We start from the raw sequence: 22560 nt of genomic DNA on the forward strand, positions 1-22560 counted from the left end.
ATCATCGGATGTATCCAACGATTGACTTTAATCAAGTAGTCTGAATACATATAAACCATTCAGATTGATAATCGACTGGTAGCCGGAAAAAAAGGATATCTTCATAAAGTTGTACAATTCCATAATCTAAAGTATAGTAGAAGATGTGGTGACTTTTACTTGTGAATTGATCTTCTTTTCTTTTAACACTTGCGTTATTTTCACAATATGGTTTACATCTGATATTTCTCTTCCTAAATAATTGAATCAAGTATTCTCTACGCGTAGTCCATAATTAATGCTAAAATTCGGAAATACCATATACTCATACATTTGAATTCATTATGAATAGACATTATTGTTTCGTTTCTCCTGAACATTTTGCTATGTTTGTATACCCACTGATCTCTGTTTACGAAACGTTATATATATAACTCTCAAAATAGCTATTTTAAAGTGATTGATCTTCTAGACCTGCTTAGTCAAAGTACAGAACATATGTCTACGACCACTGAGCCGGAATCCGAACAGTATTAATGTCTAATTACAACCAATCCACGAAATTGAGCAATCATTCACCAATATCTTCAGTGAGTTGATATCTCCCAACAGACCTGGTTGACTCATGATCTCAACTATATAAAATTACTAAAAATCTTCACAAAACCCCCTTTCTGAAAATAAACATTGATTATATTTCATTTTATTATTCAAATAAAGTCATACATACCATTTTCTAATATTGTAACAGGAAAATCAGGTGATGGATAACTAGTTAACCATAAACGAAATTGATCATTAACATTATTTGGTATAATTATTTCTTCACATATTTTCTCTAATGATTTCATCCAACTAACAGCTAAATGACAATTTTGTAATACAATCCATGTACCATTTTTAATAGCTTGATAAATCATATTTGCAGCTATTGGACCTTGACCTTGACCAAGTGATATTGTTTGTATACGATTACCAATATATCCTAAATCATTACCAAATTTTATTAAAGCATTCATTGGATCAGCTCCAGGTGATAATATAAATATTAATGGTGAACAACAATTAGAATCAGCATATGAACCAGGTAAATCAAATGTTGGTGGTTCAATAAATTGTTGACCAAGATTTTGTACAATAAAATCCTATTTATGAATTTTTTTAAATGAGAGGGAAAAGAACGATAATAATTTCAATAATTCACTTATTATGAATGTGTAAAGTGTAAAGTATTATAAACTTATACAACAGAGATGAATTAGATTCAATAGTGTTTCTTTTTACAGAACCATTGTAGTGAACAAGAACACGGGTAGGGATAATCGAATGTCAATTGAAGCTAGACTACCAAGGAAAACCTGGAAGCACTGGATGGCCGTTTCGTCCTATTGTGGGAGTCCTCAGGAAGAAACGGCAGTCCAGGTTTTCCCTGGTAGTCTAGCTTCAATTGACTAACGCTTTCAACAATGAAAATACTAAATCTCTACAAAATTCCTTCTGATAATAATAACAATCGAATGTATTAAGGCACAAATTACAGACTATCTCACTTAATTCTGATAACCGTACAGTAAACATACAGCAAAATAACCATCAATTGTCTCAGTCTTAACCGTTCCTTCTGTAAATATCAATCCATCTCCTCTGATTTCATTATTCATGCATTTTCATACCGATTGCGCTTCATTTATGTTCGTTCCTTATCGATCTTCTGCCAAAATACATTTTATGTCTGACCATCATCATATACTACTTATGTGGGTAATAAGTAGACCGCACCACACCGTCACAAATACAAGCATAAAATTATGTTTCTCTAATTTTTTTCTTACTAATTATAGGCTCTAATTTTATCTGTTGACTCTGTGATGCAATTTTATCATGGACGTGAAGAAATATGAAACTTTCAGAGTAGTACTGTGGCATGGGTTGCCTACATTCACATAAGTAGTATATAACAATGGTCAGGCAGAGGATGTATTTCACTAGAGGATCGGTAAGGAAAGAATGGAAACGAAACGCGATGGGTATGAAAATGCATGAATAATAATAATCGGAGACTATGGATTGATATTTGTAGAAGGAATGGTCAAGATTGAGACAATTGATTGATAGTTCCCAAATTAACTGTTTACTGTATGGTCCTCAGATTTTAGTGAGATGGTCTGTAATTTGTGCCTAAATACATTCGATTGTTCATAATCGTGTTCGTGTTCACTACAGTGCATATATGTATCTGAGGTGTCTCAAGTTTGGTTTAAAAAAATCCTTAAATGTACTTTGGGTTTTTAATGTTTATCCAACATTAATCGAAATGTAATGAAAAATATAAATTAGAAATGAACCGTTTTTTTTGTTGTTACAATTCTTGTTTTTGGTGGTATTGAGTTCCTAGACATTTTGCCCAAAGCACTGGACTCATTATTAGTTTTCTATTAAAGCTTATATTTCAATTTGATTATCTCTTCTGTATAAATAAAACAGTTTTCAGTTTTATACTCGCTGAATAGAACTGTACAAAATTCACTGTTCAATGTAAGAGAAAAGATTTTAAACAACGTATAAATAATGTCATACATGGTTAGGCATGAATTATACAAGAAGGAGAGAGTTGCTCAATCAATGAAGCTAAAATTAAATAGATTTCATTTTCTATAATGAACACAGAAACATCAAGTCCAGAGATAATGAGTGATGGTATTTGAGATGGTTAATAATGGCTTGACAACCAAATTATTATTCTAACACGTATATAATTTGTGTATATCTGTCTCCGTTTATACAATAAATTAATATTATTAATGATCAGACTGAACTATTTAGATGATGATAATTCCTAGAATAAGAAAGTTTTCATCAGGAGAATGACAGTGGCCTAGAGGGTAAGCGTCCGCGCGCGAAACGGATAGGTTTTGGGTTCGAATCTCGTACGGCGGGATCATGGGTGCGCACTGATGAAGTCCCACAATGGGACGAAACGGCCGTCCAGTGTTTCCAGGTTTTCCACGGTGGTCTAGCTTCAATTGGCTCATGATCTCAACTACTGAAATTACTATAATATCCACAAAAATCTCTTCTGACATTTGATTCAGTTGACATTGTAGTGAACGAGAACATAAGTGGGGACAATCAAATCTACTTCAGTACAAAATTACAGAATCGCTTAGTAAAATCAGAGAACCATATAGTAAATACTTCATTTGCAAAATGTTAAACAATCGTATCAAACTTGATTAATTTTTCTTTTTCACACTAATCACTCTCTATTCTCGTTCTCTTCTCTCTGATCTTCTTAACCTTCTGCCGCCAGGTATTTCACTTTCGATTGATGATACATACTGCAAATATCTATTGACATCAGTAGCACACACCACAACAGGAGCTAATAAAAACGTTTCATAACTCTTAGGGTTTGGAATTGAAAAAAGATATTACTCGAAATAGGCTATTTATCATTCGGTAAAAAATAACTGAGATATGTTTCTGCTTGATGTGAGATTTAAAATCTTTAGGGAAATATATTTATTAGAAGGGGGTTTTGTGGAGATTTTAGTAATTTTATATAGTTGAAATCATGAGTCAATTGAAGCTAGACCACCATGGAAAACCTGGAAGCACTGGAAGGCCGTTTCGTCCTATTGTGAGACTTCTCAGCAGTGCGCACACACGATCCCGCCTCGTGAGTTACGAAACCAGGATCTACCAGTCTCGCACGCGAGCGCTTTACTAATAGACCACTGAGCCGGCATCCAACTTATAACTTTAAAGTAGCAAAAATGTACATTTCGAAACTTGAAGTATACGTCATATATATAGGACTTGGTTTCATATCTTTTAGAGTTTCTAATCAAATTTATGACTTCATCTTCTAAATTGTTCTTCTTATCTTCCAATTATGTCAGGCTCGTCAGCTGGATGTATCTGCATTCAAGATTTGATGTTCACTCTGAGACACGAACCAAATACCGTCCGCTTCAAATAACATAGCGTTATCCACTTAGCTACTGAGTCCTGATAATCACTAGCTTGTACAATAGGGTGAAGCTTAGTTTAGTTTGTGTTGATTATTTGAATCTTCCTATTGAGGTTTAGGGCTTCAGTTGATCGGTCTCTTTGGGCGTATGTGCATCATGTAAGGATTACCTTGGCATTGTCTTGAGTCACAAGTTTTTTGGGCAGAAGTAGTTCTTGGCCAGCAGTGGAATATAGAGCTGACTCTTTGTTTAACATTTGTATAGCCCTATGGTCCCATGAATGATGGAAATTAGAATACTCTAAAGTGTTAAATTAATTATGTTTACAGTTACATATGGAACCGTTCGAAATAATTCTACTAGTAATCATATATATGTACACGATATCGATGAAAGATGTGAGCTATATGAAACTGAAAATATTCCATTTGTCACATAAAATGTTGCCCAGTAAACCCTTTCCTCAGGATCTAGTTCCCATAATCATAGAAATGGTTTTTAAAGGGGAATTCATTATGCATGCACTTGAAATACTCTTTAGTATTTCTTATAGCTGCTTAATCAAAAGTATTTCCATTAAAGCTTGAAGTAAACTGTATAGTAAATATCTAAGTTACTTTCATACATTTTAGAAATTTAGTTATGGCATTAAATCAACTCCAACTGTTTTATTAAGTAATAGTAAGCAATTTGGTCTACTTTCGGAAATGTAAATGACTTGTCAGAAAGTTTGATTCACCGTTAATGTTATTATTAATACAATCAGTCAAAACTTACCTGAATTCCAGGAATCACTTTATCCGGACGTATACATCGTAGTACAACCAATTTTTCAAGACCATCTAATTTTGAAAATTCTCCAGGAATAGGAAATCTATGAGGTGTTAAATCATCATACATAGCTTTCCATTCATTCGAAGCAGATTGTACACCTTTAAAAATACAGTGAATTCACAGAAATAAATATTCAATCAAAATGAAGCATTTTTAGTGCCTACTAAGTAGTATTGGTAAGCTAAGAGTACTTCTTACGTTTAGCTGATGTTATGTCGCTTCAACTATATAAATTCGCTAAACTTAATCAGAAACCGGATGAAGTTACCTTGAAGAAATTTTTTGGTATTTGTGACCTTGTGGTTGGTTAGATGAAGTAAATGAATTGGTTTACAGATAATAATAAAATTAAAGCCTCTAAATGCCCTAATACGTCCGAGAGTATGGAGAGTCAGCTGTCTCTCTTTCTAAATGCTCTCACATGGCCACGCGTATATAGCCACTGCCAGGAAAGTTCTAATCACTGAATTCTCGCGTCAGAAATGTTGTTTACAAAATTGAGAGGATGAAAAGTGAATGTTTGGAACTTTAACTGGATTAGTGGATATGGAGGATCCACTTGGAGGAGTTCGAAAACCCTGATTTCAAACCAATAGTGTACATGAGCTCATGAGGGAACAAAATGTGTATGAACCTATTGTTGGTCACCAGATACCATGAAACTACATCTCCTAACGTTGCTTCACTGCTTTGTGGATTTAACCTGTCAGTAAAAGGTTTGGGGAGTGGCCCCCTGAGAAAACGACCTGCTTCGGTCTGGGTACCCAGACTGAAAGATAACGCTCCTTCACAGTTGTGTTTTTTCGACTTTTTTTCCGGGATAACAAATATCATTCACTGTACATGTCCGTTTATACACAGTTGATAAAAGATTGTGGACAATAACAGGAAGTATCTTGAAATGAAGTTTTATTAATTAGGTATAAATGTATAATGTAAACTACTGGTTACGCAATCAGAAATTTATTCAAATAAGTAGAGAATAAATATGTTGAAATACCTTTGTGTAACTATAATATATATAGAAAGGAAACAAGGGTAAACATTATGAAACACTGTAATCTGGGTGCTGCCAAATCGTTAAGAGATCTTTTTATTTAAAATTCCCTGTAGTTGTTATCGTGAACCACTAGGATTCTGGTCTATTAGTTTAATAGTAAAGTGTTAGTAGAAAATGACCTAGATTGGAAAACATGTGAGAATACATGTGTTCACCGTAAAGATATTGTTCGTTTCAGGAATAACAGATGTGTTCAGTGCTCTCTGTGATATATATACTTACTGACGCTTGTTACCTCTTGTAGAAGAGCATAAGCCGCCCACCAGCATCCTCTATTCAACTATGTCCTGGATAATCCTTTCCAGTTGTTTCCAGTTGCTATTCATTTTTTCCATGTCTGTTTCTAATTTTCAACTCAATGTGTTCTTCGGTCTTCTTATTTTCCATCTCTCTTAAGGACAAAAGGTGAGCGCTTTCCTCGTGATGGAGTTTGATGATTTCCGAAATGTATGTCTGATCCACTACGTGATAAATTACTCATATATTTATCTAATATTTAATCTAATTGTACTACTCACTATCCATAAATCCTTCTAATCCTGGTAATTCTGTTGTACGTACAATTTCTGACCAGCATTTATCTGATAACCAATCAGGGCATGGATTTGGATAAGGATTATCGAGTGCAACACCACCGGTCAGTAGAAAACGCCAGACTGTTTCATTTACTTTCCCTCTAATTAAAAAAAGTTTGTAATAAATTAGGTAATCTATTAAAGTAAATAAGTAGTAACCGTAATTAAATTGATTATAATTTGGATAGTTCTTATTGGTAAGGTTCTTGAAGACCATAGGTTCTAAGCTTGCTGGCGTCGCGGATTCGTACTGCTGTGGAATATCATACTAGGATGAAGTATCGTACAGTGCTTGCTGGTCCACAGTGTTTATTCACAAGAAGTAAGTGTGTAGCTACCTCCACAATGTCTCGTTTCAAAAAAGTCAATTCCAGTAATTCATTTTTTGCCGTTGATTTTGTTAAGACTGAATTGACTAGTCTCTGCTAGTACTTCTTAAATGGATGCCTCAATATTGTTCACATGAACAAGTTGATTATATACATGAATAATCAATGAGAGTGCAACCCAAGAAGCAATCACTGCATTATTTAGGGTTTATCAATATGATGTAAGTAAATTACAGTGCTGTCAAGCAAAATTAGTTGTGTCAATCATTTACGAAAGTGGTAGTCGGGCAATACTGTAAAAAAATATTGCACACTAATGAATCTATAACGTTAATAAAACACAATTTGAGAAGGATATTGCGATCAAAAGTTAACTAAGACTTAGAAAAAATATTTTATGGAATCCTATACTGTTACAAATAATCATCAGTCATAGATTTCATTTGAAATTCTGAAGTCCTCAGATAAACATCTTCCTGTGGAAATAGGAAGTAGTGTAACTGTGATTCATTTGAAGTGTTTTTACTTTACATAACCACATAACAAAGAGGAGTCTGATTAAAATTTCAACAACAAAAATACATCTCACTGGAAATGAGAATATAAACAGAAACTGAAGACATATCTCGTCAGTCTTTATACAACACTTCCACAATTATCAAGTGCAAAGATTTACGTCAGAGTCAAGAACACGTTGTTGGAGGTATTAGACAAGAGAACCTATTTAATCTATGTTTCATCAGGATCTTGAGAAAACTAACGTTTCCCATGGGATTTAAACCTATATTGCCAAGTTTCACAGCAATAGGCGTTACTGTTGACATATCCGGACAGAGAATAAATTGCTGTTATAACTATATTTTTTAAGAATTGCGAATTGATGGATAGGATTCTAGTGTTACTAAACGACCAGACATATCACATTGGTCACCACTCAATGATCAATAGGTTCCCTCACCTATTTATACTTCAATCAGTTTCAATAGAACATAATAAAGATTGACTTTGCAAAATTAAGTTTACGCTCAAATAATCACAGGCTTATTGAGTAATTTTTTCAGTTTAATCTAGAAGAAAACATGATATTCTTTTCTCAGCCTGTTTTGATTTTATCCACTATAAATTATTTTACATGTTAGTATTACATAACCTTCTTAGTTTTTATGATTAGTGACCTACCTATAAGTATTTGGAAAACCCTGATTCCAAACCAAAAGTGCACATAGGCTTTAAGATCCTGAGGAAATAAATGACGTATGAACCAATTATTGGTCACAAGCTACCATAGGACTGCATCTACTTACGTTACTCCATTGCCTTGTGGATCACACCTTCAGGTCAAAGGCTCTGGTTGTGGCCCTCTAAGACAACCACCTACTTCGATCTGGGCACCCGGGTAGTATCACAGCCTACACACAGATCAAGTTACTTGTGTGGCTCATATGTATTTGATGCCCCTTTGTACTAATATTTATTTGTTCAAATAAATAAATTGTAAAATACTCAATATAAACAAAGGGAAAAGCAAGACTCTCCGATACAATACGACATGCAACAATCGAATTATACTTGACGGAGAAGCTTTGGAGGATGTGGAAACCTCTACATATCTGGGCAGCATCATTGATGAACACGGTGGATCTGATGCACATGTGAGGACGAGGATCAGCAAAGCAAGGGCAGCATATTTACAACTAAAGAACATTTGGAACTCAAAACAATTGTCAACTGACACAAACATCGGAATTTTCAATACAAATGTCAAGACAGTTCTACTGTATGGGGCGGATACTTGGAGAACTACAAAAGCTACCATCCAGAAGATACAGGTGTTTATTAACAGTTGCCTACGCAAGATACTTCGGATCCGTTGGCCAGACACTATCAGCAACATTCTACTGTGGGAGACAACAAACCAGATTTCAGCAGAGGAAGAAATCAGGAATAAGCGCTGGAAGTGGATAGGACACACTTTGAGGAAATCACCGAATTACGTCACAAGGCAAGCCCTAACATGGAATTCCAAAGGCGAAAGGAGAAGAGGAAGACAAAAGAATTCAATACGCCGAGAAATGGAGATAGACATGAGAAGAATGAACAAAAGTTGGATAGAACTAGAAAGGAAGGGTGAGGACAGAGTGGGTTGGAGAATGCTGGTCGGCAGCGTATGCTTCATTGGGAGTAACAGGTTTAAGTAAGTAATTAAGTAAAATACTAAATATATTATCTATACAATAGTCTTCGTATAATTAATAATGATGATGATCATTATGATTTCATATAAAAGAAAACTTACTTATTTTTCATAAGTGAATAGCACATGATTAAAGAAAATAGTAATTTATGATTTTCAAATAATGATCGACATATATTACGATAAACACTAATGGTAAAATGATTATTCAATAGTTCAATTCGTTCTTCTAAAATTGGTGATTTTTCACTATTAGAAATAGACTAAAGTTTTATGGGAAAAAAGAAACAAACAAACAAAAAACAATAAAAAATCATCATCTTAGGTACAATATCTATTGGTCATTAAGTAAAAGAATAATTAAATTATTAAAGACCTAGCTAGGTGTTATATACTAGGGAAGAAGTAAGTATGGATAACTTACGGGACCTATTATCGGACTATTGTTCTATGTATATTCCTGTTGTGTAACTCAGTAACCAGATTATCTATATCTATATTCATCTTATTGTAAGCTTCATTTTGACCTATTGATTATTATTATATGATTTACTGTTCCTATGTTATGCTCGGTTTATTGATTATTGTCTCTCACGCTTACAGCCTCATCTGGCTTGGTTTTGTACAAATATTATTTTCTATTTTATGGTGTGGTGTGGTCTGCCTGTCTGATATATAAACAAAGTATGCTTGAAATAAACGATTCATATTGCCGAGGCTGCTATTGGTGTTCTGGATGGGCTAGGCGGATTAAGGACCAATAAGGACGCTAGATTACTCATACTAATCAAACGTCATTGTCACAATGTGAAGGTCGTAGAAGGCGTATTCTATTGGTGGATAATCCACGTGAATTACGTCATTGTTAATTCGTAAGGTCATAACAAATTAGCAGCGACCTAACGACATAACGATTGGCGACGGCTAGGTCAAGTCATAACACTAGGTGTATTTATATCTTCCACTAATATGCAGAAGATAACTTGTCTGAATCTAAATTAAAGCGTTGACATGATAGGTGGATTGGTTCAACTTCAAGACTAGAATCGCATGAGTTCGAAGTGAGACTAACTGCCATTGGGTAGAGAGACGAAAACTATTCTATCACCTGATTGGTTGACAAGAGCGTGTGATAGAGAGGCGAGTCAACTGGAGTACTACTCGAGTTATTGCCGATTCCCATTCGGTTCGGAATCAGATTATTGAAAAGATACATGAATAATATAGATGACTATTATGACCAAAACGTACAAACAATTAGGAAAATACAATTCTGTCCAAAACTAGGCAGTAGGGTAGAAAAATAGAATACAATAGATTGCGACTGATAGGTCCTGAGTTTGAATGTCGCTAGGCGGGATCGTGGTTGAGCACTGCTGAGGAGTCTCACAATAGGACGAAACGGCTGTCGAGTGCTCCGAGGTTTTCCATGGTGGTCTAGCTTCAACCGACTCATGATCTCAACTATTAAAAATATAAATGTCAGTGTTTTATATGCTTTGGATTAAGTGAAATAACGTCCGCAAAAGTAGCTTCTGTAGTTTGTGATTGCTTCTTTGTTTCTCTGTTCACATCATTACGTTACCGCATATGAAGCGTAATTACATACTACTATCACTGAATGGAAATGATAGAGCTAGATAATTATCAATGTCTTTCATTTTAGAGTGATTAGTTTTCGATTCCACAATATTGCCTTATTTACATATTACCTCATATGTTTCAGTGCTAGGAAACTATACCCTCATGTTATATAATTTGTCAGAGTGAATCATTGTTAATACAATTATTCCAATGCACAATATCAGCTGAAATCTAAATTAAACTAAAGCAAAGATGGATAGTGGCTAGCAGTGGAATCCAGTTTGACACGCATTTCGTCCTGTTTGGGACTCGTCAGTTGGATGTACCTGCATCTCAGAGTTGATGTTTACTCTGGGACTCGAACCCAGTACCTTTCGCTTCAAAGGCCATGTCGTTATCCATTCAGCTACTGAGTCCTGATAGTCACTTGCTTGTGCAATGGGGTGGAATGCTTGTGAATTAAGGTTATATCGAGGCAATACACACAGTACGCACATATACCCATTAGAGACTGACCAGTTACAGTCCTAACACATCAATTGGAAGATTCATATAAACAATACGAAGTGAATCTATCCTAAACTCGTTCAATTTTATTCAATGTTACAAATAAATATAAGAAAGAACTTACCGATATGAATAGATTAATAAACCATGTTAATGAATATTGATACATTGGATCAATATTTGATAAATCTGATATACAAAAAAATAATAATGAACCGTGTTCCGATATTGGACGATAACCATTACGTGCTGTATCAATTTCTAATTGTGTATTCTCAGCAATTGATTGTTTTTTAGTTATTTCTTCACTTAATTGTTTTGATGAACTTAATATTTGAATAGCTGTTTCATTTTCTAAGATATTCCCTTTTGATGTATTTAATACTTCTAATATTTTATCTTCTAATTCTTTTAATTGACGTTTATTATTAGCTGAATCAATAATTAATTGATTTTTAATTGTTTCTAATTTTGGTTTCTCTTTAGCTGTTACTATACCTAATAATTGATCTTGTAAACCAATTGGTGTAATCATAAAATTAATTAAACATAATTTAATAGCAATTTCAGGTAAATAATGTGGATTACGTAATTGTGTAGTTAAATAAAAACGAAAATTTGAATGATATTCAATTAAATTATCACCAAGACGTATATACCAACTTCCTTGAGATTTAAATAATGAACGTTGTAATATTGGTTCTAATATTGGATCTAATTCTTCACCAATATTTTCCATTAATATAGGTAAACCAAATTGTATAGCATTTTCTAATGTACGTAAATAATGTGTATCATTTAATTTAATAATTTGTAATTTATTATCTTTTTCCATATTTTTAATCCATTTATTAGCTTGACCTATATATTTTTTTTGGGGGGGGGAGGGGGAGGATTTGGAAGAAAATTGAAGTGAAAAGAGAAAAACTTGAAAAAAAATTCAGATAACAATGAAACTATTAAAATGTATCTTTTATACATGACAAATATTCTATCTATTCAATGTTGAAGTTCAACTTTTTTGCCATGAATCAATATCATTGGGGAAACCATTGAAAATTGGACATTGGTAGACAGGTATTTTGACTAGGTGTAAGACATCTTGATAGCTTCTATTCTCCAATCAGTCAGTTAACTATAACGTAGGATCAGGCACACATATGCATCAGTTCAAGTTGCCATATCTCGTTAGCACAACAAGATGAATACCGAATTCCTATTAGTAGTTAATTTAGTGGTGGTAATATATAAAAGAAAGATTGTATATAAGGATATAGTACAGGAAGAAAGACAGATATGAATCGATCTTAATCTCACTGTTTAAGGGAAGATAAAGAGTGTATACACCTACGCCATTGTCATCGATTCTGAGCCATTAAACCTAGACTTCACGGTGAATGGACTAACTTTACACTGGTGATTTGAAATTCAGTGTTTTACATTATCACTTCCAACTAGTCAATTCATAATATGGCATAAAATAATCTGATATCATTGGTGGGTAAGTGACTCATTCGTGACATATTTGAAAGCCTATCGTAATAGGCAATAAAAACTTACCAGTTCATTCTATCAGAAGGGGGTTTCGTGGAGATTTTAGTAATTTTATATAGTTGAGATCATGAGTTAATTGAAGCTAGACCATAACGGAAAACCTGGAAGCACTGGACGACCGTTTCGTCCTTGTATGGGACTCCTCAGCAAAGCGCATCCACGATCCCGCCTCACGAGATTCGAACTCATGACCTACCAGTCTCGCGCTAGAGCTTCCAGGTTTTCCATGGTAGTCTAGCTTCAATTCATTCATGATCTTAACTATATAAAATTAGTTCATTCTAGTTGTCGATAGCTTTTCAATCAGTATGAATCTGTGACAGGAAGAGGTAAAATAAACTCCACAATGCTTGCAATTCAGAATTTACAATAAGTTAAACATCGAAATGTATCAAAATGAATGATATTAATTGCCGGAAATTTTCCAAACAAGTTAGAAGTGTGTTCACAAGTCAATCATTAAATGATGAGTTATACTGTTGTGAACGAGAACACAGGTGGGGACAGTCAAATCTATCTGAATACAAAGTTACAGAATCTCTTAGTAAAATTTGAGAACCATACAGTAAATACTTCATTTGCAAAATGTCAACCACTTGTTTCAAACTTCATTGTTCCTTCGTTTCCATTGTAGAGGGTTAATTCTTCTAAATTTGACTCCATTAAATAAATAATATCCCGCTAACTGAATATTTAACACAGGTTAAAACTCCTAGTAGAATTACGGGTTTACTCGAGATCATTCAAAAGCCCAAACACCAGTAATAGGGATAGTTTATTGTTAAAGTTTGGTAAAATCCACAAGCGTACAGATAGCAAGCACACAGGGAAAACAAGTGAGTGTGTGTGTATCAATGACTATTAAAAAACTTTATATATTTATGAGTGTTAATGGACTGTGGATAAATTATTGATTGTGTTTGCTTACAACTGATGAGAGAATAGAGTAAAGATTGATGTGTAGAGACGCGCTCAATCAGACTCATACATAAATTTATTTAGTGGATAAAATGTTTAATTACAGAGAGTACACAAATAATACAATAGGTTGAATGGGCTTGCTACACCACACCAATCACTCTCCATTCTCCTTCTCTCTTCTTAGATCTTTTTAAGGTTCTGCCGCCAGGTATTTCACTTTCGATTGATGATACATACTACTTATATCTGTCAACATTAGTAGCACTCACCACAATTATTAAGTCTTATTTTGATAGGAATAGAAATGATATTTTAGCACTTAAGTGCTCTGGCACTGTGCACTGCTGAAGAGTCCCACAATAGGACGGAAGGGCCGTCCAGTGCTTCCAGGTTTTCCATAGTGGTCTAGCTTCAATTGACTCATGATCTCATCTATAAAACTATAAAAATCTCCACGAAATCCCCTTCTTAAAATAAAATAGTTAACCAGTGCTCTATTATTCTAAATGATTCTTCAGCTGTGATACAAAAACTAATTAAAGTTGAAACACAAGACTTCTGATTTAGTAAACACATACCAGTTTATCTAGGGAATTAATTAATGACAAAATGGTATCCCTGGTGTTAATACTACTACTTCTAGTCTATCATTTACTACTATTACACTGATGAAATATAAATCGTTTGATATTAGTACAAAGTTATGAAGTAATGAATTATGTTGATGGGCACCCATCAATAAAGTTCGTCGGATAAGTTCGAAAAACTACAACTATAGTAATAATCTAAACATCAGAATACTTAAACAATCAACAAAGTTGCTCTATAGCCAATCAAAAGGCCAATCATACTGAAATCGCCAGACGAGATTATAATTTATGGACGAGTCAATCAGAAGCGTTTGTAATTGCGGTAATCAATTGACTTGTAGACCTTGTACAGACTAACGTGATGATGTTATCTTTCGATGTGACATATATTGGAGGGAGAAGTCTGATGGAATAGGAACTTTTTTCTCTCGATCCAGATTGAGACTAAGGCAAATAATAATAATTCTCGCGAACTGTATAATATAAGCACCAGCATTATTCGCTGCAATATTCGCAGATGCTACTGAAGCTTCGGCTGTTCAATAATATGAGTATTGTAGGGATATATGCGTAATAAAAATGATAAACTTACACAACCGGAGTACACACAAACAATATTGAAGCTATATGGTGGAGGCCGAGACGGTTTTTGCGACCTTATCATGGCTACAGAGGCCGACTATCATGGAGCCACATGAATGAGTTCCTCAACCTTATGCATTACGATTTTAGAACCTTTGAACCTCTCTCTAAGTTTTTGGATCATGTAAAAGTGTATCCACCTTACTTCTTTGGTTTTGTATATTTTTACTCTATACTAACTGTCTTCTGATTGGCTAATATTTTTCAAGGTCACGTTAGATTCGTTCGACGGTCGTCCATAAATTATAGCCTCGCCAAGTCACCAATTAAAACACATATCATTATTTAATGCTCAGAGAATTGTTGGAATTAGGCTCATATTTAGAATTTAAATCTGATCTTTCTTTTGTGAAACATTATTTACGCAAAACACCAAACAAATATTATATAAAGTGATAATATACCTTGTGGATCAATGCATAATGCCCATCTATTAGAATTTGTTACAATTATACCATTATCAGTAGAAAAGCTATCCACTGGTAGTCCAGCAATATTCCATGAACGAATTTTCACAGGATCACCTAATGTATCAGCGATACGAAATACTTCAGAACAAGGAATTTCTAATTTCTGACATAATTCATGCCATTCATTTTGTATTCGTGAACGAAAATCAACAGTATATGGTCCAAGATAAGCAACAACACCAGCACTTAATAGAACATCTCCAATTATATTTACATATCGTTCCTAGAAAAAAATAAAAAATCAATGTGAAGATGAATGTACGGTTTTAATATTTATCAGCACATGGTCTTATGTTTCAATAACAATAATTAAAAACAAATTTTGATCATAAGCTTTGTCTTTGAAATGATTCAGTTTACAGTAAATAGAATGTTGAAAATTGGTTATTGACTTCTAATATCGTGAAATTTATTGAAAATCTGGGAGAGATGGACGGCCGTTTCGTCCTACTGTGGGACTCCTCAGCAGTGCGTATCCATTCATGATCTCAATTAATACTCAACAATCTCCATAACTCTATACTGATAATCACAAAGTCATGTTGTAATTAGAAATGTATTTTAATTAATTCAAGTCAAATTTGACAAGCCTAATCAATAAAGAAATATTCAGGGATATTAACTGTATAGTTGAATCTACAAACCTCTTCATAATTATTTGGTTATTAGTAAGGCTTTAAATTATCCTAGGACGGGATTTGTGATCAGCCCTTATTGGTATATGTGCATTCTGTGTGGATAACCTCCAGATAACCATTTTATCACAAATTTCTGTTTAAATGAACGGGAAACTTTAGAATGATATCATGAATGGATCATTGTTAGACCACCATTGAAAATCTGGAAGTATAGAACTCCTCAACTGTGTTCATCCAAGATCCTGAATATGGGACTGGAACCCAGGACGTTCGGTCTCTTGCATGCACGTTTAACGTATAGGCTACTGATCCGTCATTGAACGATGTTAATGTCTGATTTCAATCGCTGAGGAGTAATATGCTAAGACGAAATTGCCGTCTAGTGCTTCCAGGTTTTCAATGGTGGCCTAACATTGATCCATTTATGATATCAATCTAAAAAAAAACAACATCCTTAACATAATAGTTAAGGATAATTGGTATTTATATTGCTGAAGATGGAATAATGAAAATGGAAGAAGAGGGTAAAGTTGTAAGTGACAGTAAAGAGACAATGAATAAAAACTATTTGTTAACAAATGAGTGATATATTCAAGGTACTTATTTGACATAAAGTTAAAGTTGACGTCTTGAGTGAATGTCGACGAGAATTTTTACTATAAGGTGTAAATCATATTATAGAGATAATGTAACTGACAAAAACTGAAATAATATAACTATCTTACCAGGGCAATAATAGGTGTATCACACTTTTTTTCTGCATGTAAAGGTCAGGTCGAAAGCGGTCAATGGCAATGGCCTTTGTAAAGCGCATTAAAAGTGATGTTTGCCGCTTTCGTCATGTTCTTATTCTGTTCCCTATCTTTCAAATGTTTATTAATCGCACATGTTAAAACTTTACTTTTTCTCTGGCACAACTTACAGGAAATATGTTCCGAAAACCTTGTAGATGCCCTCTTCCATTGCTTATGGTATTTAATAACATTATTCTTGATAGAGTTTCTATTGTGAACTTCTGTTGTTTTCTGCAAATATCGTTCTTCTCGTAGAGTCTAATCTGTGTAGGGTAGAGACAGGTATCTACCTCAGACAATGGATAAATGGTTGCTCAGGATCATGGATCTGTTGAAGTTAGACATTAACACCGTTCGATGACGGATCAGTGGTCTTGAAAAGAACACATTACGCCGGGGAATAGAAGCAGATTTGAAAAGGATGAATAACAACTGGAAAGAACTGGAAAGAATTGCCCAGGACAGGGTTGAATGGAGAATGCTGGTGTGCGGCCTATGCTCCTTCACGAGGTGTAACAGGCGTAAGTAAGTCAGTGTTCCTAAGGTTAGGACTTCACGAGTGATACCGAATGTCCTGGGTTTGAGTGTTGTGCGTGGGACTGTGGATGCATACTACTAAGGGGTCCAATACTAGGACAAAACGGCCGTCCAGTACTTCCGGGTTTTCAAAGGCGCTTTGAACTTAGATCGATTCATGAATTTAACCATTAAAATCATGTAAATTTACCAAGGGATCAGGATGTACGAAATAATATTTAATGACGTGATTTAATTGAATAAAGATAAGAATAAAAAATTGAAGCCTTACTTCATTCACGTTGAATAAAGAGAACATATACCAACAAACACAATTTGGATACCGCAGTACATTTATCGCCCTTATATTGTGAAATGAATGGAATATAAATCCGATTTAACTCTGTTTATATCCTGTCAACTGATCACGTTTATATAACGTAGAAATAGATAGTTGAATACGAAATGTGTTTTGGATACATATATTTCAGATAATTGTGTAAACAGACAAATTGAATTAGATAGTATTGATATTGAAATTATAGTCGAAATCCGTGGATAAAAGGGTGTTTCAGTTGTTTGTAAGCAGTGTTCAAAAAGCAAGTAGGTAAATAGATATGTCCAAACAAAGCATACACATACATACACAGAAACGCGTTCTGATGACAGTCAATAACGTACAACGGCATTAGAAAGGTCGCAACATGTTTGATTTAAAATGACTGGTTTAAAGGGAAGTAGGGAAGTAGAATGCAACACAATTAAGTATTGTTACATTACATACTTACTATTCTGTGTCAGTCCTACATTTTAAACAAGGACTTTAAGCATACAATTAACTGATTAATTAGAGTTTATCTGATTCACTTGGTATCGCGGCTGAAATCAAACAGAGTAAAACATATTTAATCAGTTTGCCAGTTGTCTTAGGTAGGTACAAGATCAATTCAGTTGCCTTAACTACGTGAATGTTTTATTAAAAGTAAAAGACTAAAATTAAAAAATACATCTTACTTTTAACATTGCAGCAGCTTCAGTCCATCGTGTTTTCTCCCCGCCTAATCCACTAATCAATTTTTCTGCACGATCCAACTTTTTACTACACAAATCAATATTATCTTCTAAATCTTGTTTCTTTTTTTGCATTTCTTCTAATTGATCTTGTAAGTCTTGAAATTTGGCTTGAATTTCATCTAATGCAGCTTTCTTTTCAGCTAATTTAGCCAACTACATAAATTAACATGAAAACGTTAATATGTGTAACAATTTTGAAGTCTTATTACAGTGGTTTTGTGAACCAAACAAAGTTAGACAACCATTGGAAACCAGGAAGCATTGAATAATTGTTTTTTTCCAAGTATGGAATTCTTCACCAGTGCGTATCCACCGCATTATCGAGGCTGAGATTTCAAACTACTCAAGTACTTATATGATGATATTTTAGATTTTACTGGTGACCATGATCTGTTGTTTTATTTTGAACTAAGAGATTTTGATGACTGACACTTTAATTTTTATAATCACTGGTTATTATTAGTATGGAGTAGTTTCTCTTTTGGAAAAAAGGAAAGCAATGGTTATTTTTCCATTTCGATCCTTTATTTTTTATTGGGATTTGATAACAGATGGCCTACTGGAGCTTATGGTTTGAGGTACACCAATCTATACAATCCAAACTATGGTAAAAAAAGGGAAAATGCGGCTTTGGTGAAAATGTGACCAATATAGTCAATATTTTGTAGGAATTCTACTAAAACCTCCGTTTTCGGTTCAGATCAAAGACGTCAAGTCATTTTTTTCTACTAAGTTGGGTAATTTACCCCGGAAAAATGATGGCAAGATGATTGAACTGATCAAGAAAACTTCGAAGAGAATGATGAATAGCATCTGATCACTGATGACGAGAATATATCTCTATATTTTTTAGTATTAACAAGCTACATAAGCATTAGATAGAAATTTTATTGAAGTATAAGGTATTTTTTCTGGTTAGCGTTCTTTTAGCGAGTTGGTTTTCTACGGGATGGGGGTCGCTAACCTCATGCCCAACCCTTCTCGTTTACCCCGGCTTGGGACCGGCAGTAGCTCCCGGGGGAGCTAAAGGCGGCCTATGCTCCATCAGGAGTAACAGGCGTAAGTAAGTAAGTAAGTAAGTAAGTAAGTGAGTAAGTAAGTAAGTAAGTAAGTGAGTAAGTATAAGGTATTTAGTATTGGAAAGTGTATTAATGTAGCGTAACATAAAAAATTGAGTAAAACAAGCTGGCGAGACTAAACTATATGGACGAGCCAATCAGAGGCTTTCGCGGGTTTTCAAGGTCACGGTGCTAAGTTCGGTACCTAATGCTTATGTACGGTCGGTTTACAACGGATTTAAGAGAAGACGTGATACTTCAGCATGTACAAGAGAAGTGATCATAAGATTTTGGCGCGAAATTCAATTGTCCATTTGTATAAATAGAGTTTTGGCATTATAGCTGATGTCAGTTCGTGATGAAAACCCTAAGTATAATTCCTAGCCTTAACCATGAACCGTAAATCATAATTTGAATTCTTCACACAGGTTTATAACCCTCATTTGGTCTTAGTTATTATGTTGACACTCTCAGAGTCACTCTAGCGTCGCTCAAAGGTCATCCATAATTTATAATCTCATCCTTAACCCTAAACCATACCAACATATCAACAACATTGAATTTATGTGGTCGAGGCTAAAAGAATTTTTGAGACCTTATCATGGTTTCAGAGGTCGACTACTATGGAGTCACATGAATGAGTTCCTGTACCGTATGAACTATCATTTTAGAACTTCTGAACCTATATCTAACCTTGATAAGTTTTTGGGTCATGTAAAAGAACAATATCCCCTTTAATTTTTGAGTTTTCTATAATATATTTTTGTTGCATACTAGCTGTCTTCTGATTGGCTAATATTTCTCAAGGTCATTTAAGATTCCTTCAAAGGTCGTCCATGTAGTTTAGTCTCGCCAACAAGCTTTACTATAATTATTATTACTATTATTAGTATATAACGTACTTGTACTTTTAATTCAGATTCAGCAATAGCTAATTTTTCTTTTTTTGGTGCAACAATTTTAGCTACTCTATCATATTTATCTAATGCAATAATCCATTTACATAAACCTTCACATGCTGTACTTGCATTACGTACAATTTTTGGATCAAAATCTGTATTGGGTATATAGTTGTCACGTATTTTTTTCATAATATTTGCAGAAATATTATCTATTGGATAATTTTTTAAACGATCTAAAAATTTTAGATCACTTAATAATTTTAATGATGGTCCCCAATAATCTTCAATCATTCGACCTGTACCATCTGGTTTACGATCAGGTTTTTCATTTAACATAATACAAACAGATTCCATAATTAATTTTACAACATTTGGTGGATTTTTCATTGATTTAACTAATGTAATATCCTGTAATGTGAATAGATAGGAAAAAAAAGCAAACATCAATATAAAGACATAATGGAGAAATGTTAGTAGATTATATTGACAAATAAAGGAAGAGTATACTGTGTAACAGTGCTTTCCGCTCAATTTTATGGCTGTGGGAAGTGACTGGTAAAAATAGAGGATATTCGTGAGTTGAGCATAATTGGAGGATTATTTGGGTGTGTTTGAATTACCAAGTGGTAAATGTTGATGTTAAAAATAGGGTACCTAAGGGTGATAAGTCTGTTATATCCTAGCGAAGACCTAAGTATGGGTAACTTCTGGGATCTATTAGTGGACGATTATTCTATATATATATTCTTATGGCTTAACTATTGAGTAACTAGATTGTGTATATCTATATTCATCTTATTATAAGCTTCATTTTGACCTATGAATTATTACTGTACGATTTACTGTCCCTAAATTATGTTCAGTTTATTGATTATTGTATCCCATGTTCACAGTCACATTTGGCTTGATCTTGTACAAATATTATTTTCTATTTGATGGTGTGATGTGGTCTGTCTGATTAGTATATAAACAGAGTGCATGAAATAAATGATTCACATAGATTCGCATAGCTGAAGCTGTAATTAGTGTTCTGAACTCAATTGGAAGGGCTCGGCGGACAAGGGACCAATAGGGGGGCTAGACTGCTCATACCGGTCGAACGTCATTGATTTGTCACAGTATTAAGGTCGGAAAAGTCGTAATTTCATTGGTGGATAATTAACGTGACAAAAGTCGAACATAAGATCAATAACGAATTGTCATACGTATATTTTTTATAAGTCACAACAAAATCGATTGATAGGGTAGTGATTCTTCCTTGACTGAGGTGATTAGGACATATATTAGTGTGCTCAACCATCCGCACCCTCAACGGGAGATGATGATTGGTGTTGGATTAGGTCAAAGGAAAGGATTGGTGGAACCATCACTTGATGACATTATATAGTCACTGATTTTTGAACTGAGCTGAGTAGACTTGATTGGGGTGCCGCGATCATCATAATCAAATGTTAGAGACGTAGTGTCACATCACTTATAATCGGTAGCATTGGCCCAGATGCGCACAATATGTGTCGTAAAATACTTATGTATCTCATTTTGTATATTTCAGTTTATACGTCCAATGTTATCTAGTACTGTTGATACTGTTACCGGTCCTACTACTCCGGAGTTGTCTTGATAATTTAATCTCTCGGTGCCGACATGCAATGTAGTAACTTGAGACTATGACGCTTTGTACCAGATCCCATACTGCTCTTGATTGATTATCTGTCATCCATTCCAAAAAGCATCAATTTTTCCATGTATTCTTTTTCCTAATTTTTTTCATGCAAATCTATACTACTTATTAATGGTAAGTAAAGTTAGAAATCCTAACTGTACTACAACTGTCAAATCTCGTTTGATTGTAGTCATGTATTTTCGTTTACTGGTAATTGTGTTTGTTGATATTTCTTTACGAATTCAGTTTCAGTACATTTGAATAATCTCATTGATTACTGACAGACTGTTTATTTTCATCTTAATTATAACTCATCACATTATTATATCGAATCTTATGTTTGTTTGACGCTGGTCAAATCCTAATTGTCATTTCGAAGTGTACCCTTCCCTTTGAGTGACTTGTTTTGTATCAGACTGTTGAATGATATGATAAGAAAGAGTTGGAACTTGCTTGTTCAGCGGAATTTGATTGGCTGTCAGTATGAGGTTGTGTAGTTTATTTACTTCATTAAAATCACGAACCGCTAAAAGTTAGGTAACAAATTAAAAGTCTAGAAGCATTAGACGGCCATTTCGTCCTAGTACACCACCCCTCTTCAGTGCAAACCAACGAACCCGTAAACGAGAAACAAACCCAGGAACTAGAAATCATAATATGAGCATTATTGGTTAGCTTTCTGAGGAAGGTTTTGAAGTTCTA

At 34.2% G+C, this 22560-nt stretch overlaps 1 protein-coding gene across 1 annotated transcript in view; it reads right to left on the reverse strand.

Annotated features, from left to right (window-relative positions):
• The window catches only part of Smp_156080 (dynein heavy chain, putative), a gene marked incomplete at both ends in the record, with an annotated part of 118388 nt that overhangs the window by 18659 nt on the left and 77169 nt on the right, over positions 1-22560 (reverse strand). The window contains 8 exon segments of the mRNA XM_018791532.1: positions 710-1124; positions 4731-4885; positions 6366-6523; positions 9048-9208; positions 11161-11897; positions 15148-15436; positions 18176-18388; positions 20196-20603. Coding sequence (XP_018647318.1) covers positions 710-1124; positions 4731-4885; positions 6366-6523; positions 9048-9208; positions 11161-11897; positions 15148-15436; positions 18176-18388; positions 20196-20603 — 2536 coding nt within the window.

The sequence above is a fragment of the Schistosoma mansoni genome (assembly GCF_000237925.1).
Source record: "Schistosoma mansoni, WGS project CABG00000000 data, supercontig 0229, strain Puerto Rico, whole genome shotgun sequence".
Lineage (NCBI taxonomy): Eukaryota > Metazoa > Platyhelminthes > Trematoda > Strigeidida > Schistosomatidae > Schistosoma > Schistosoma mansoni.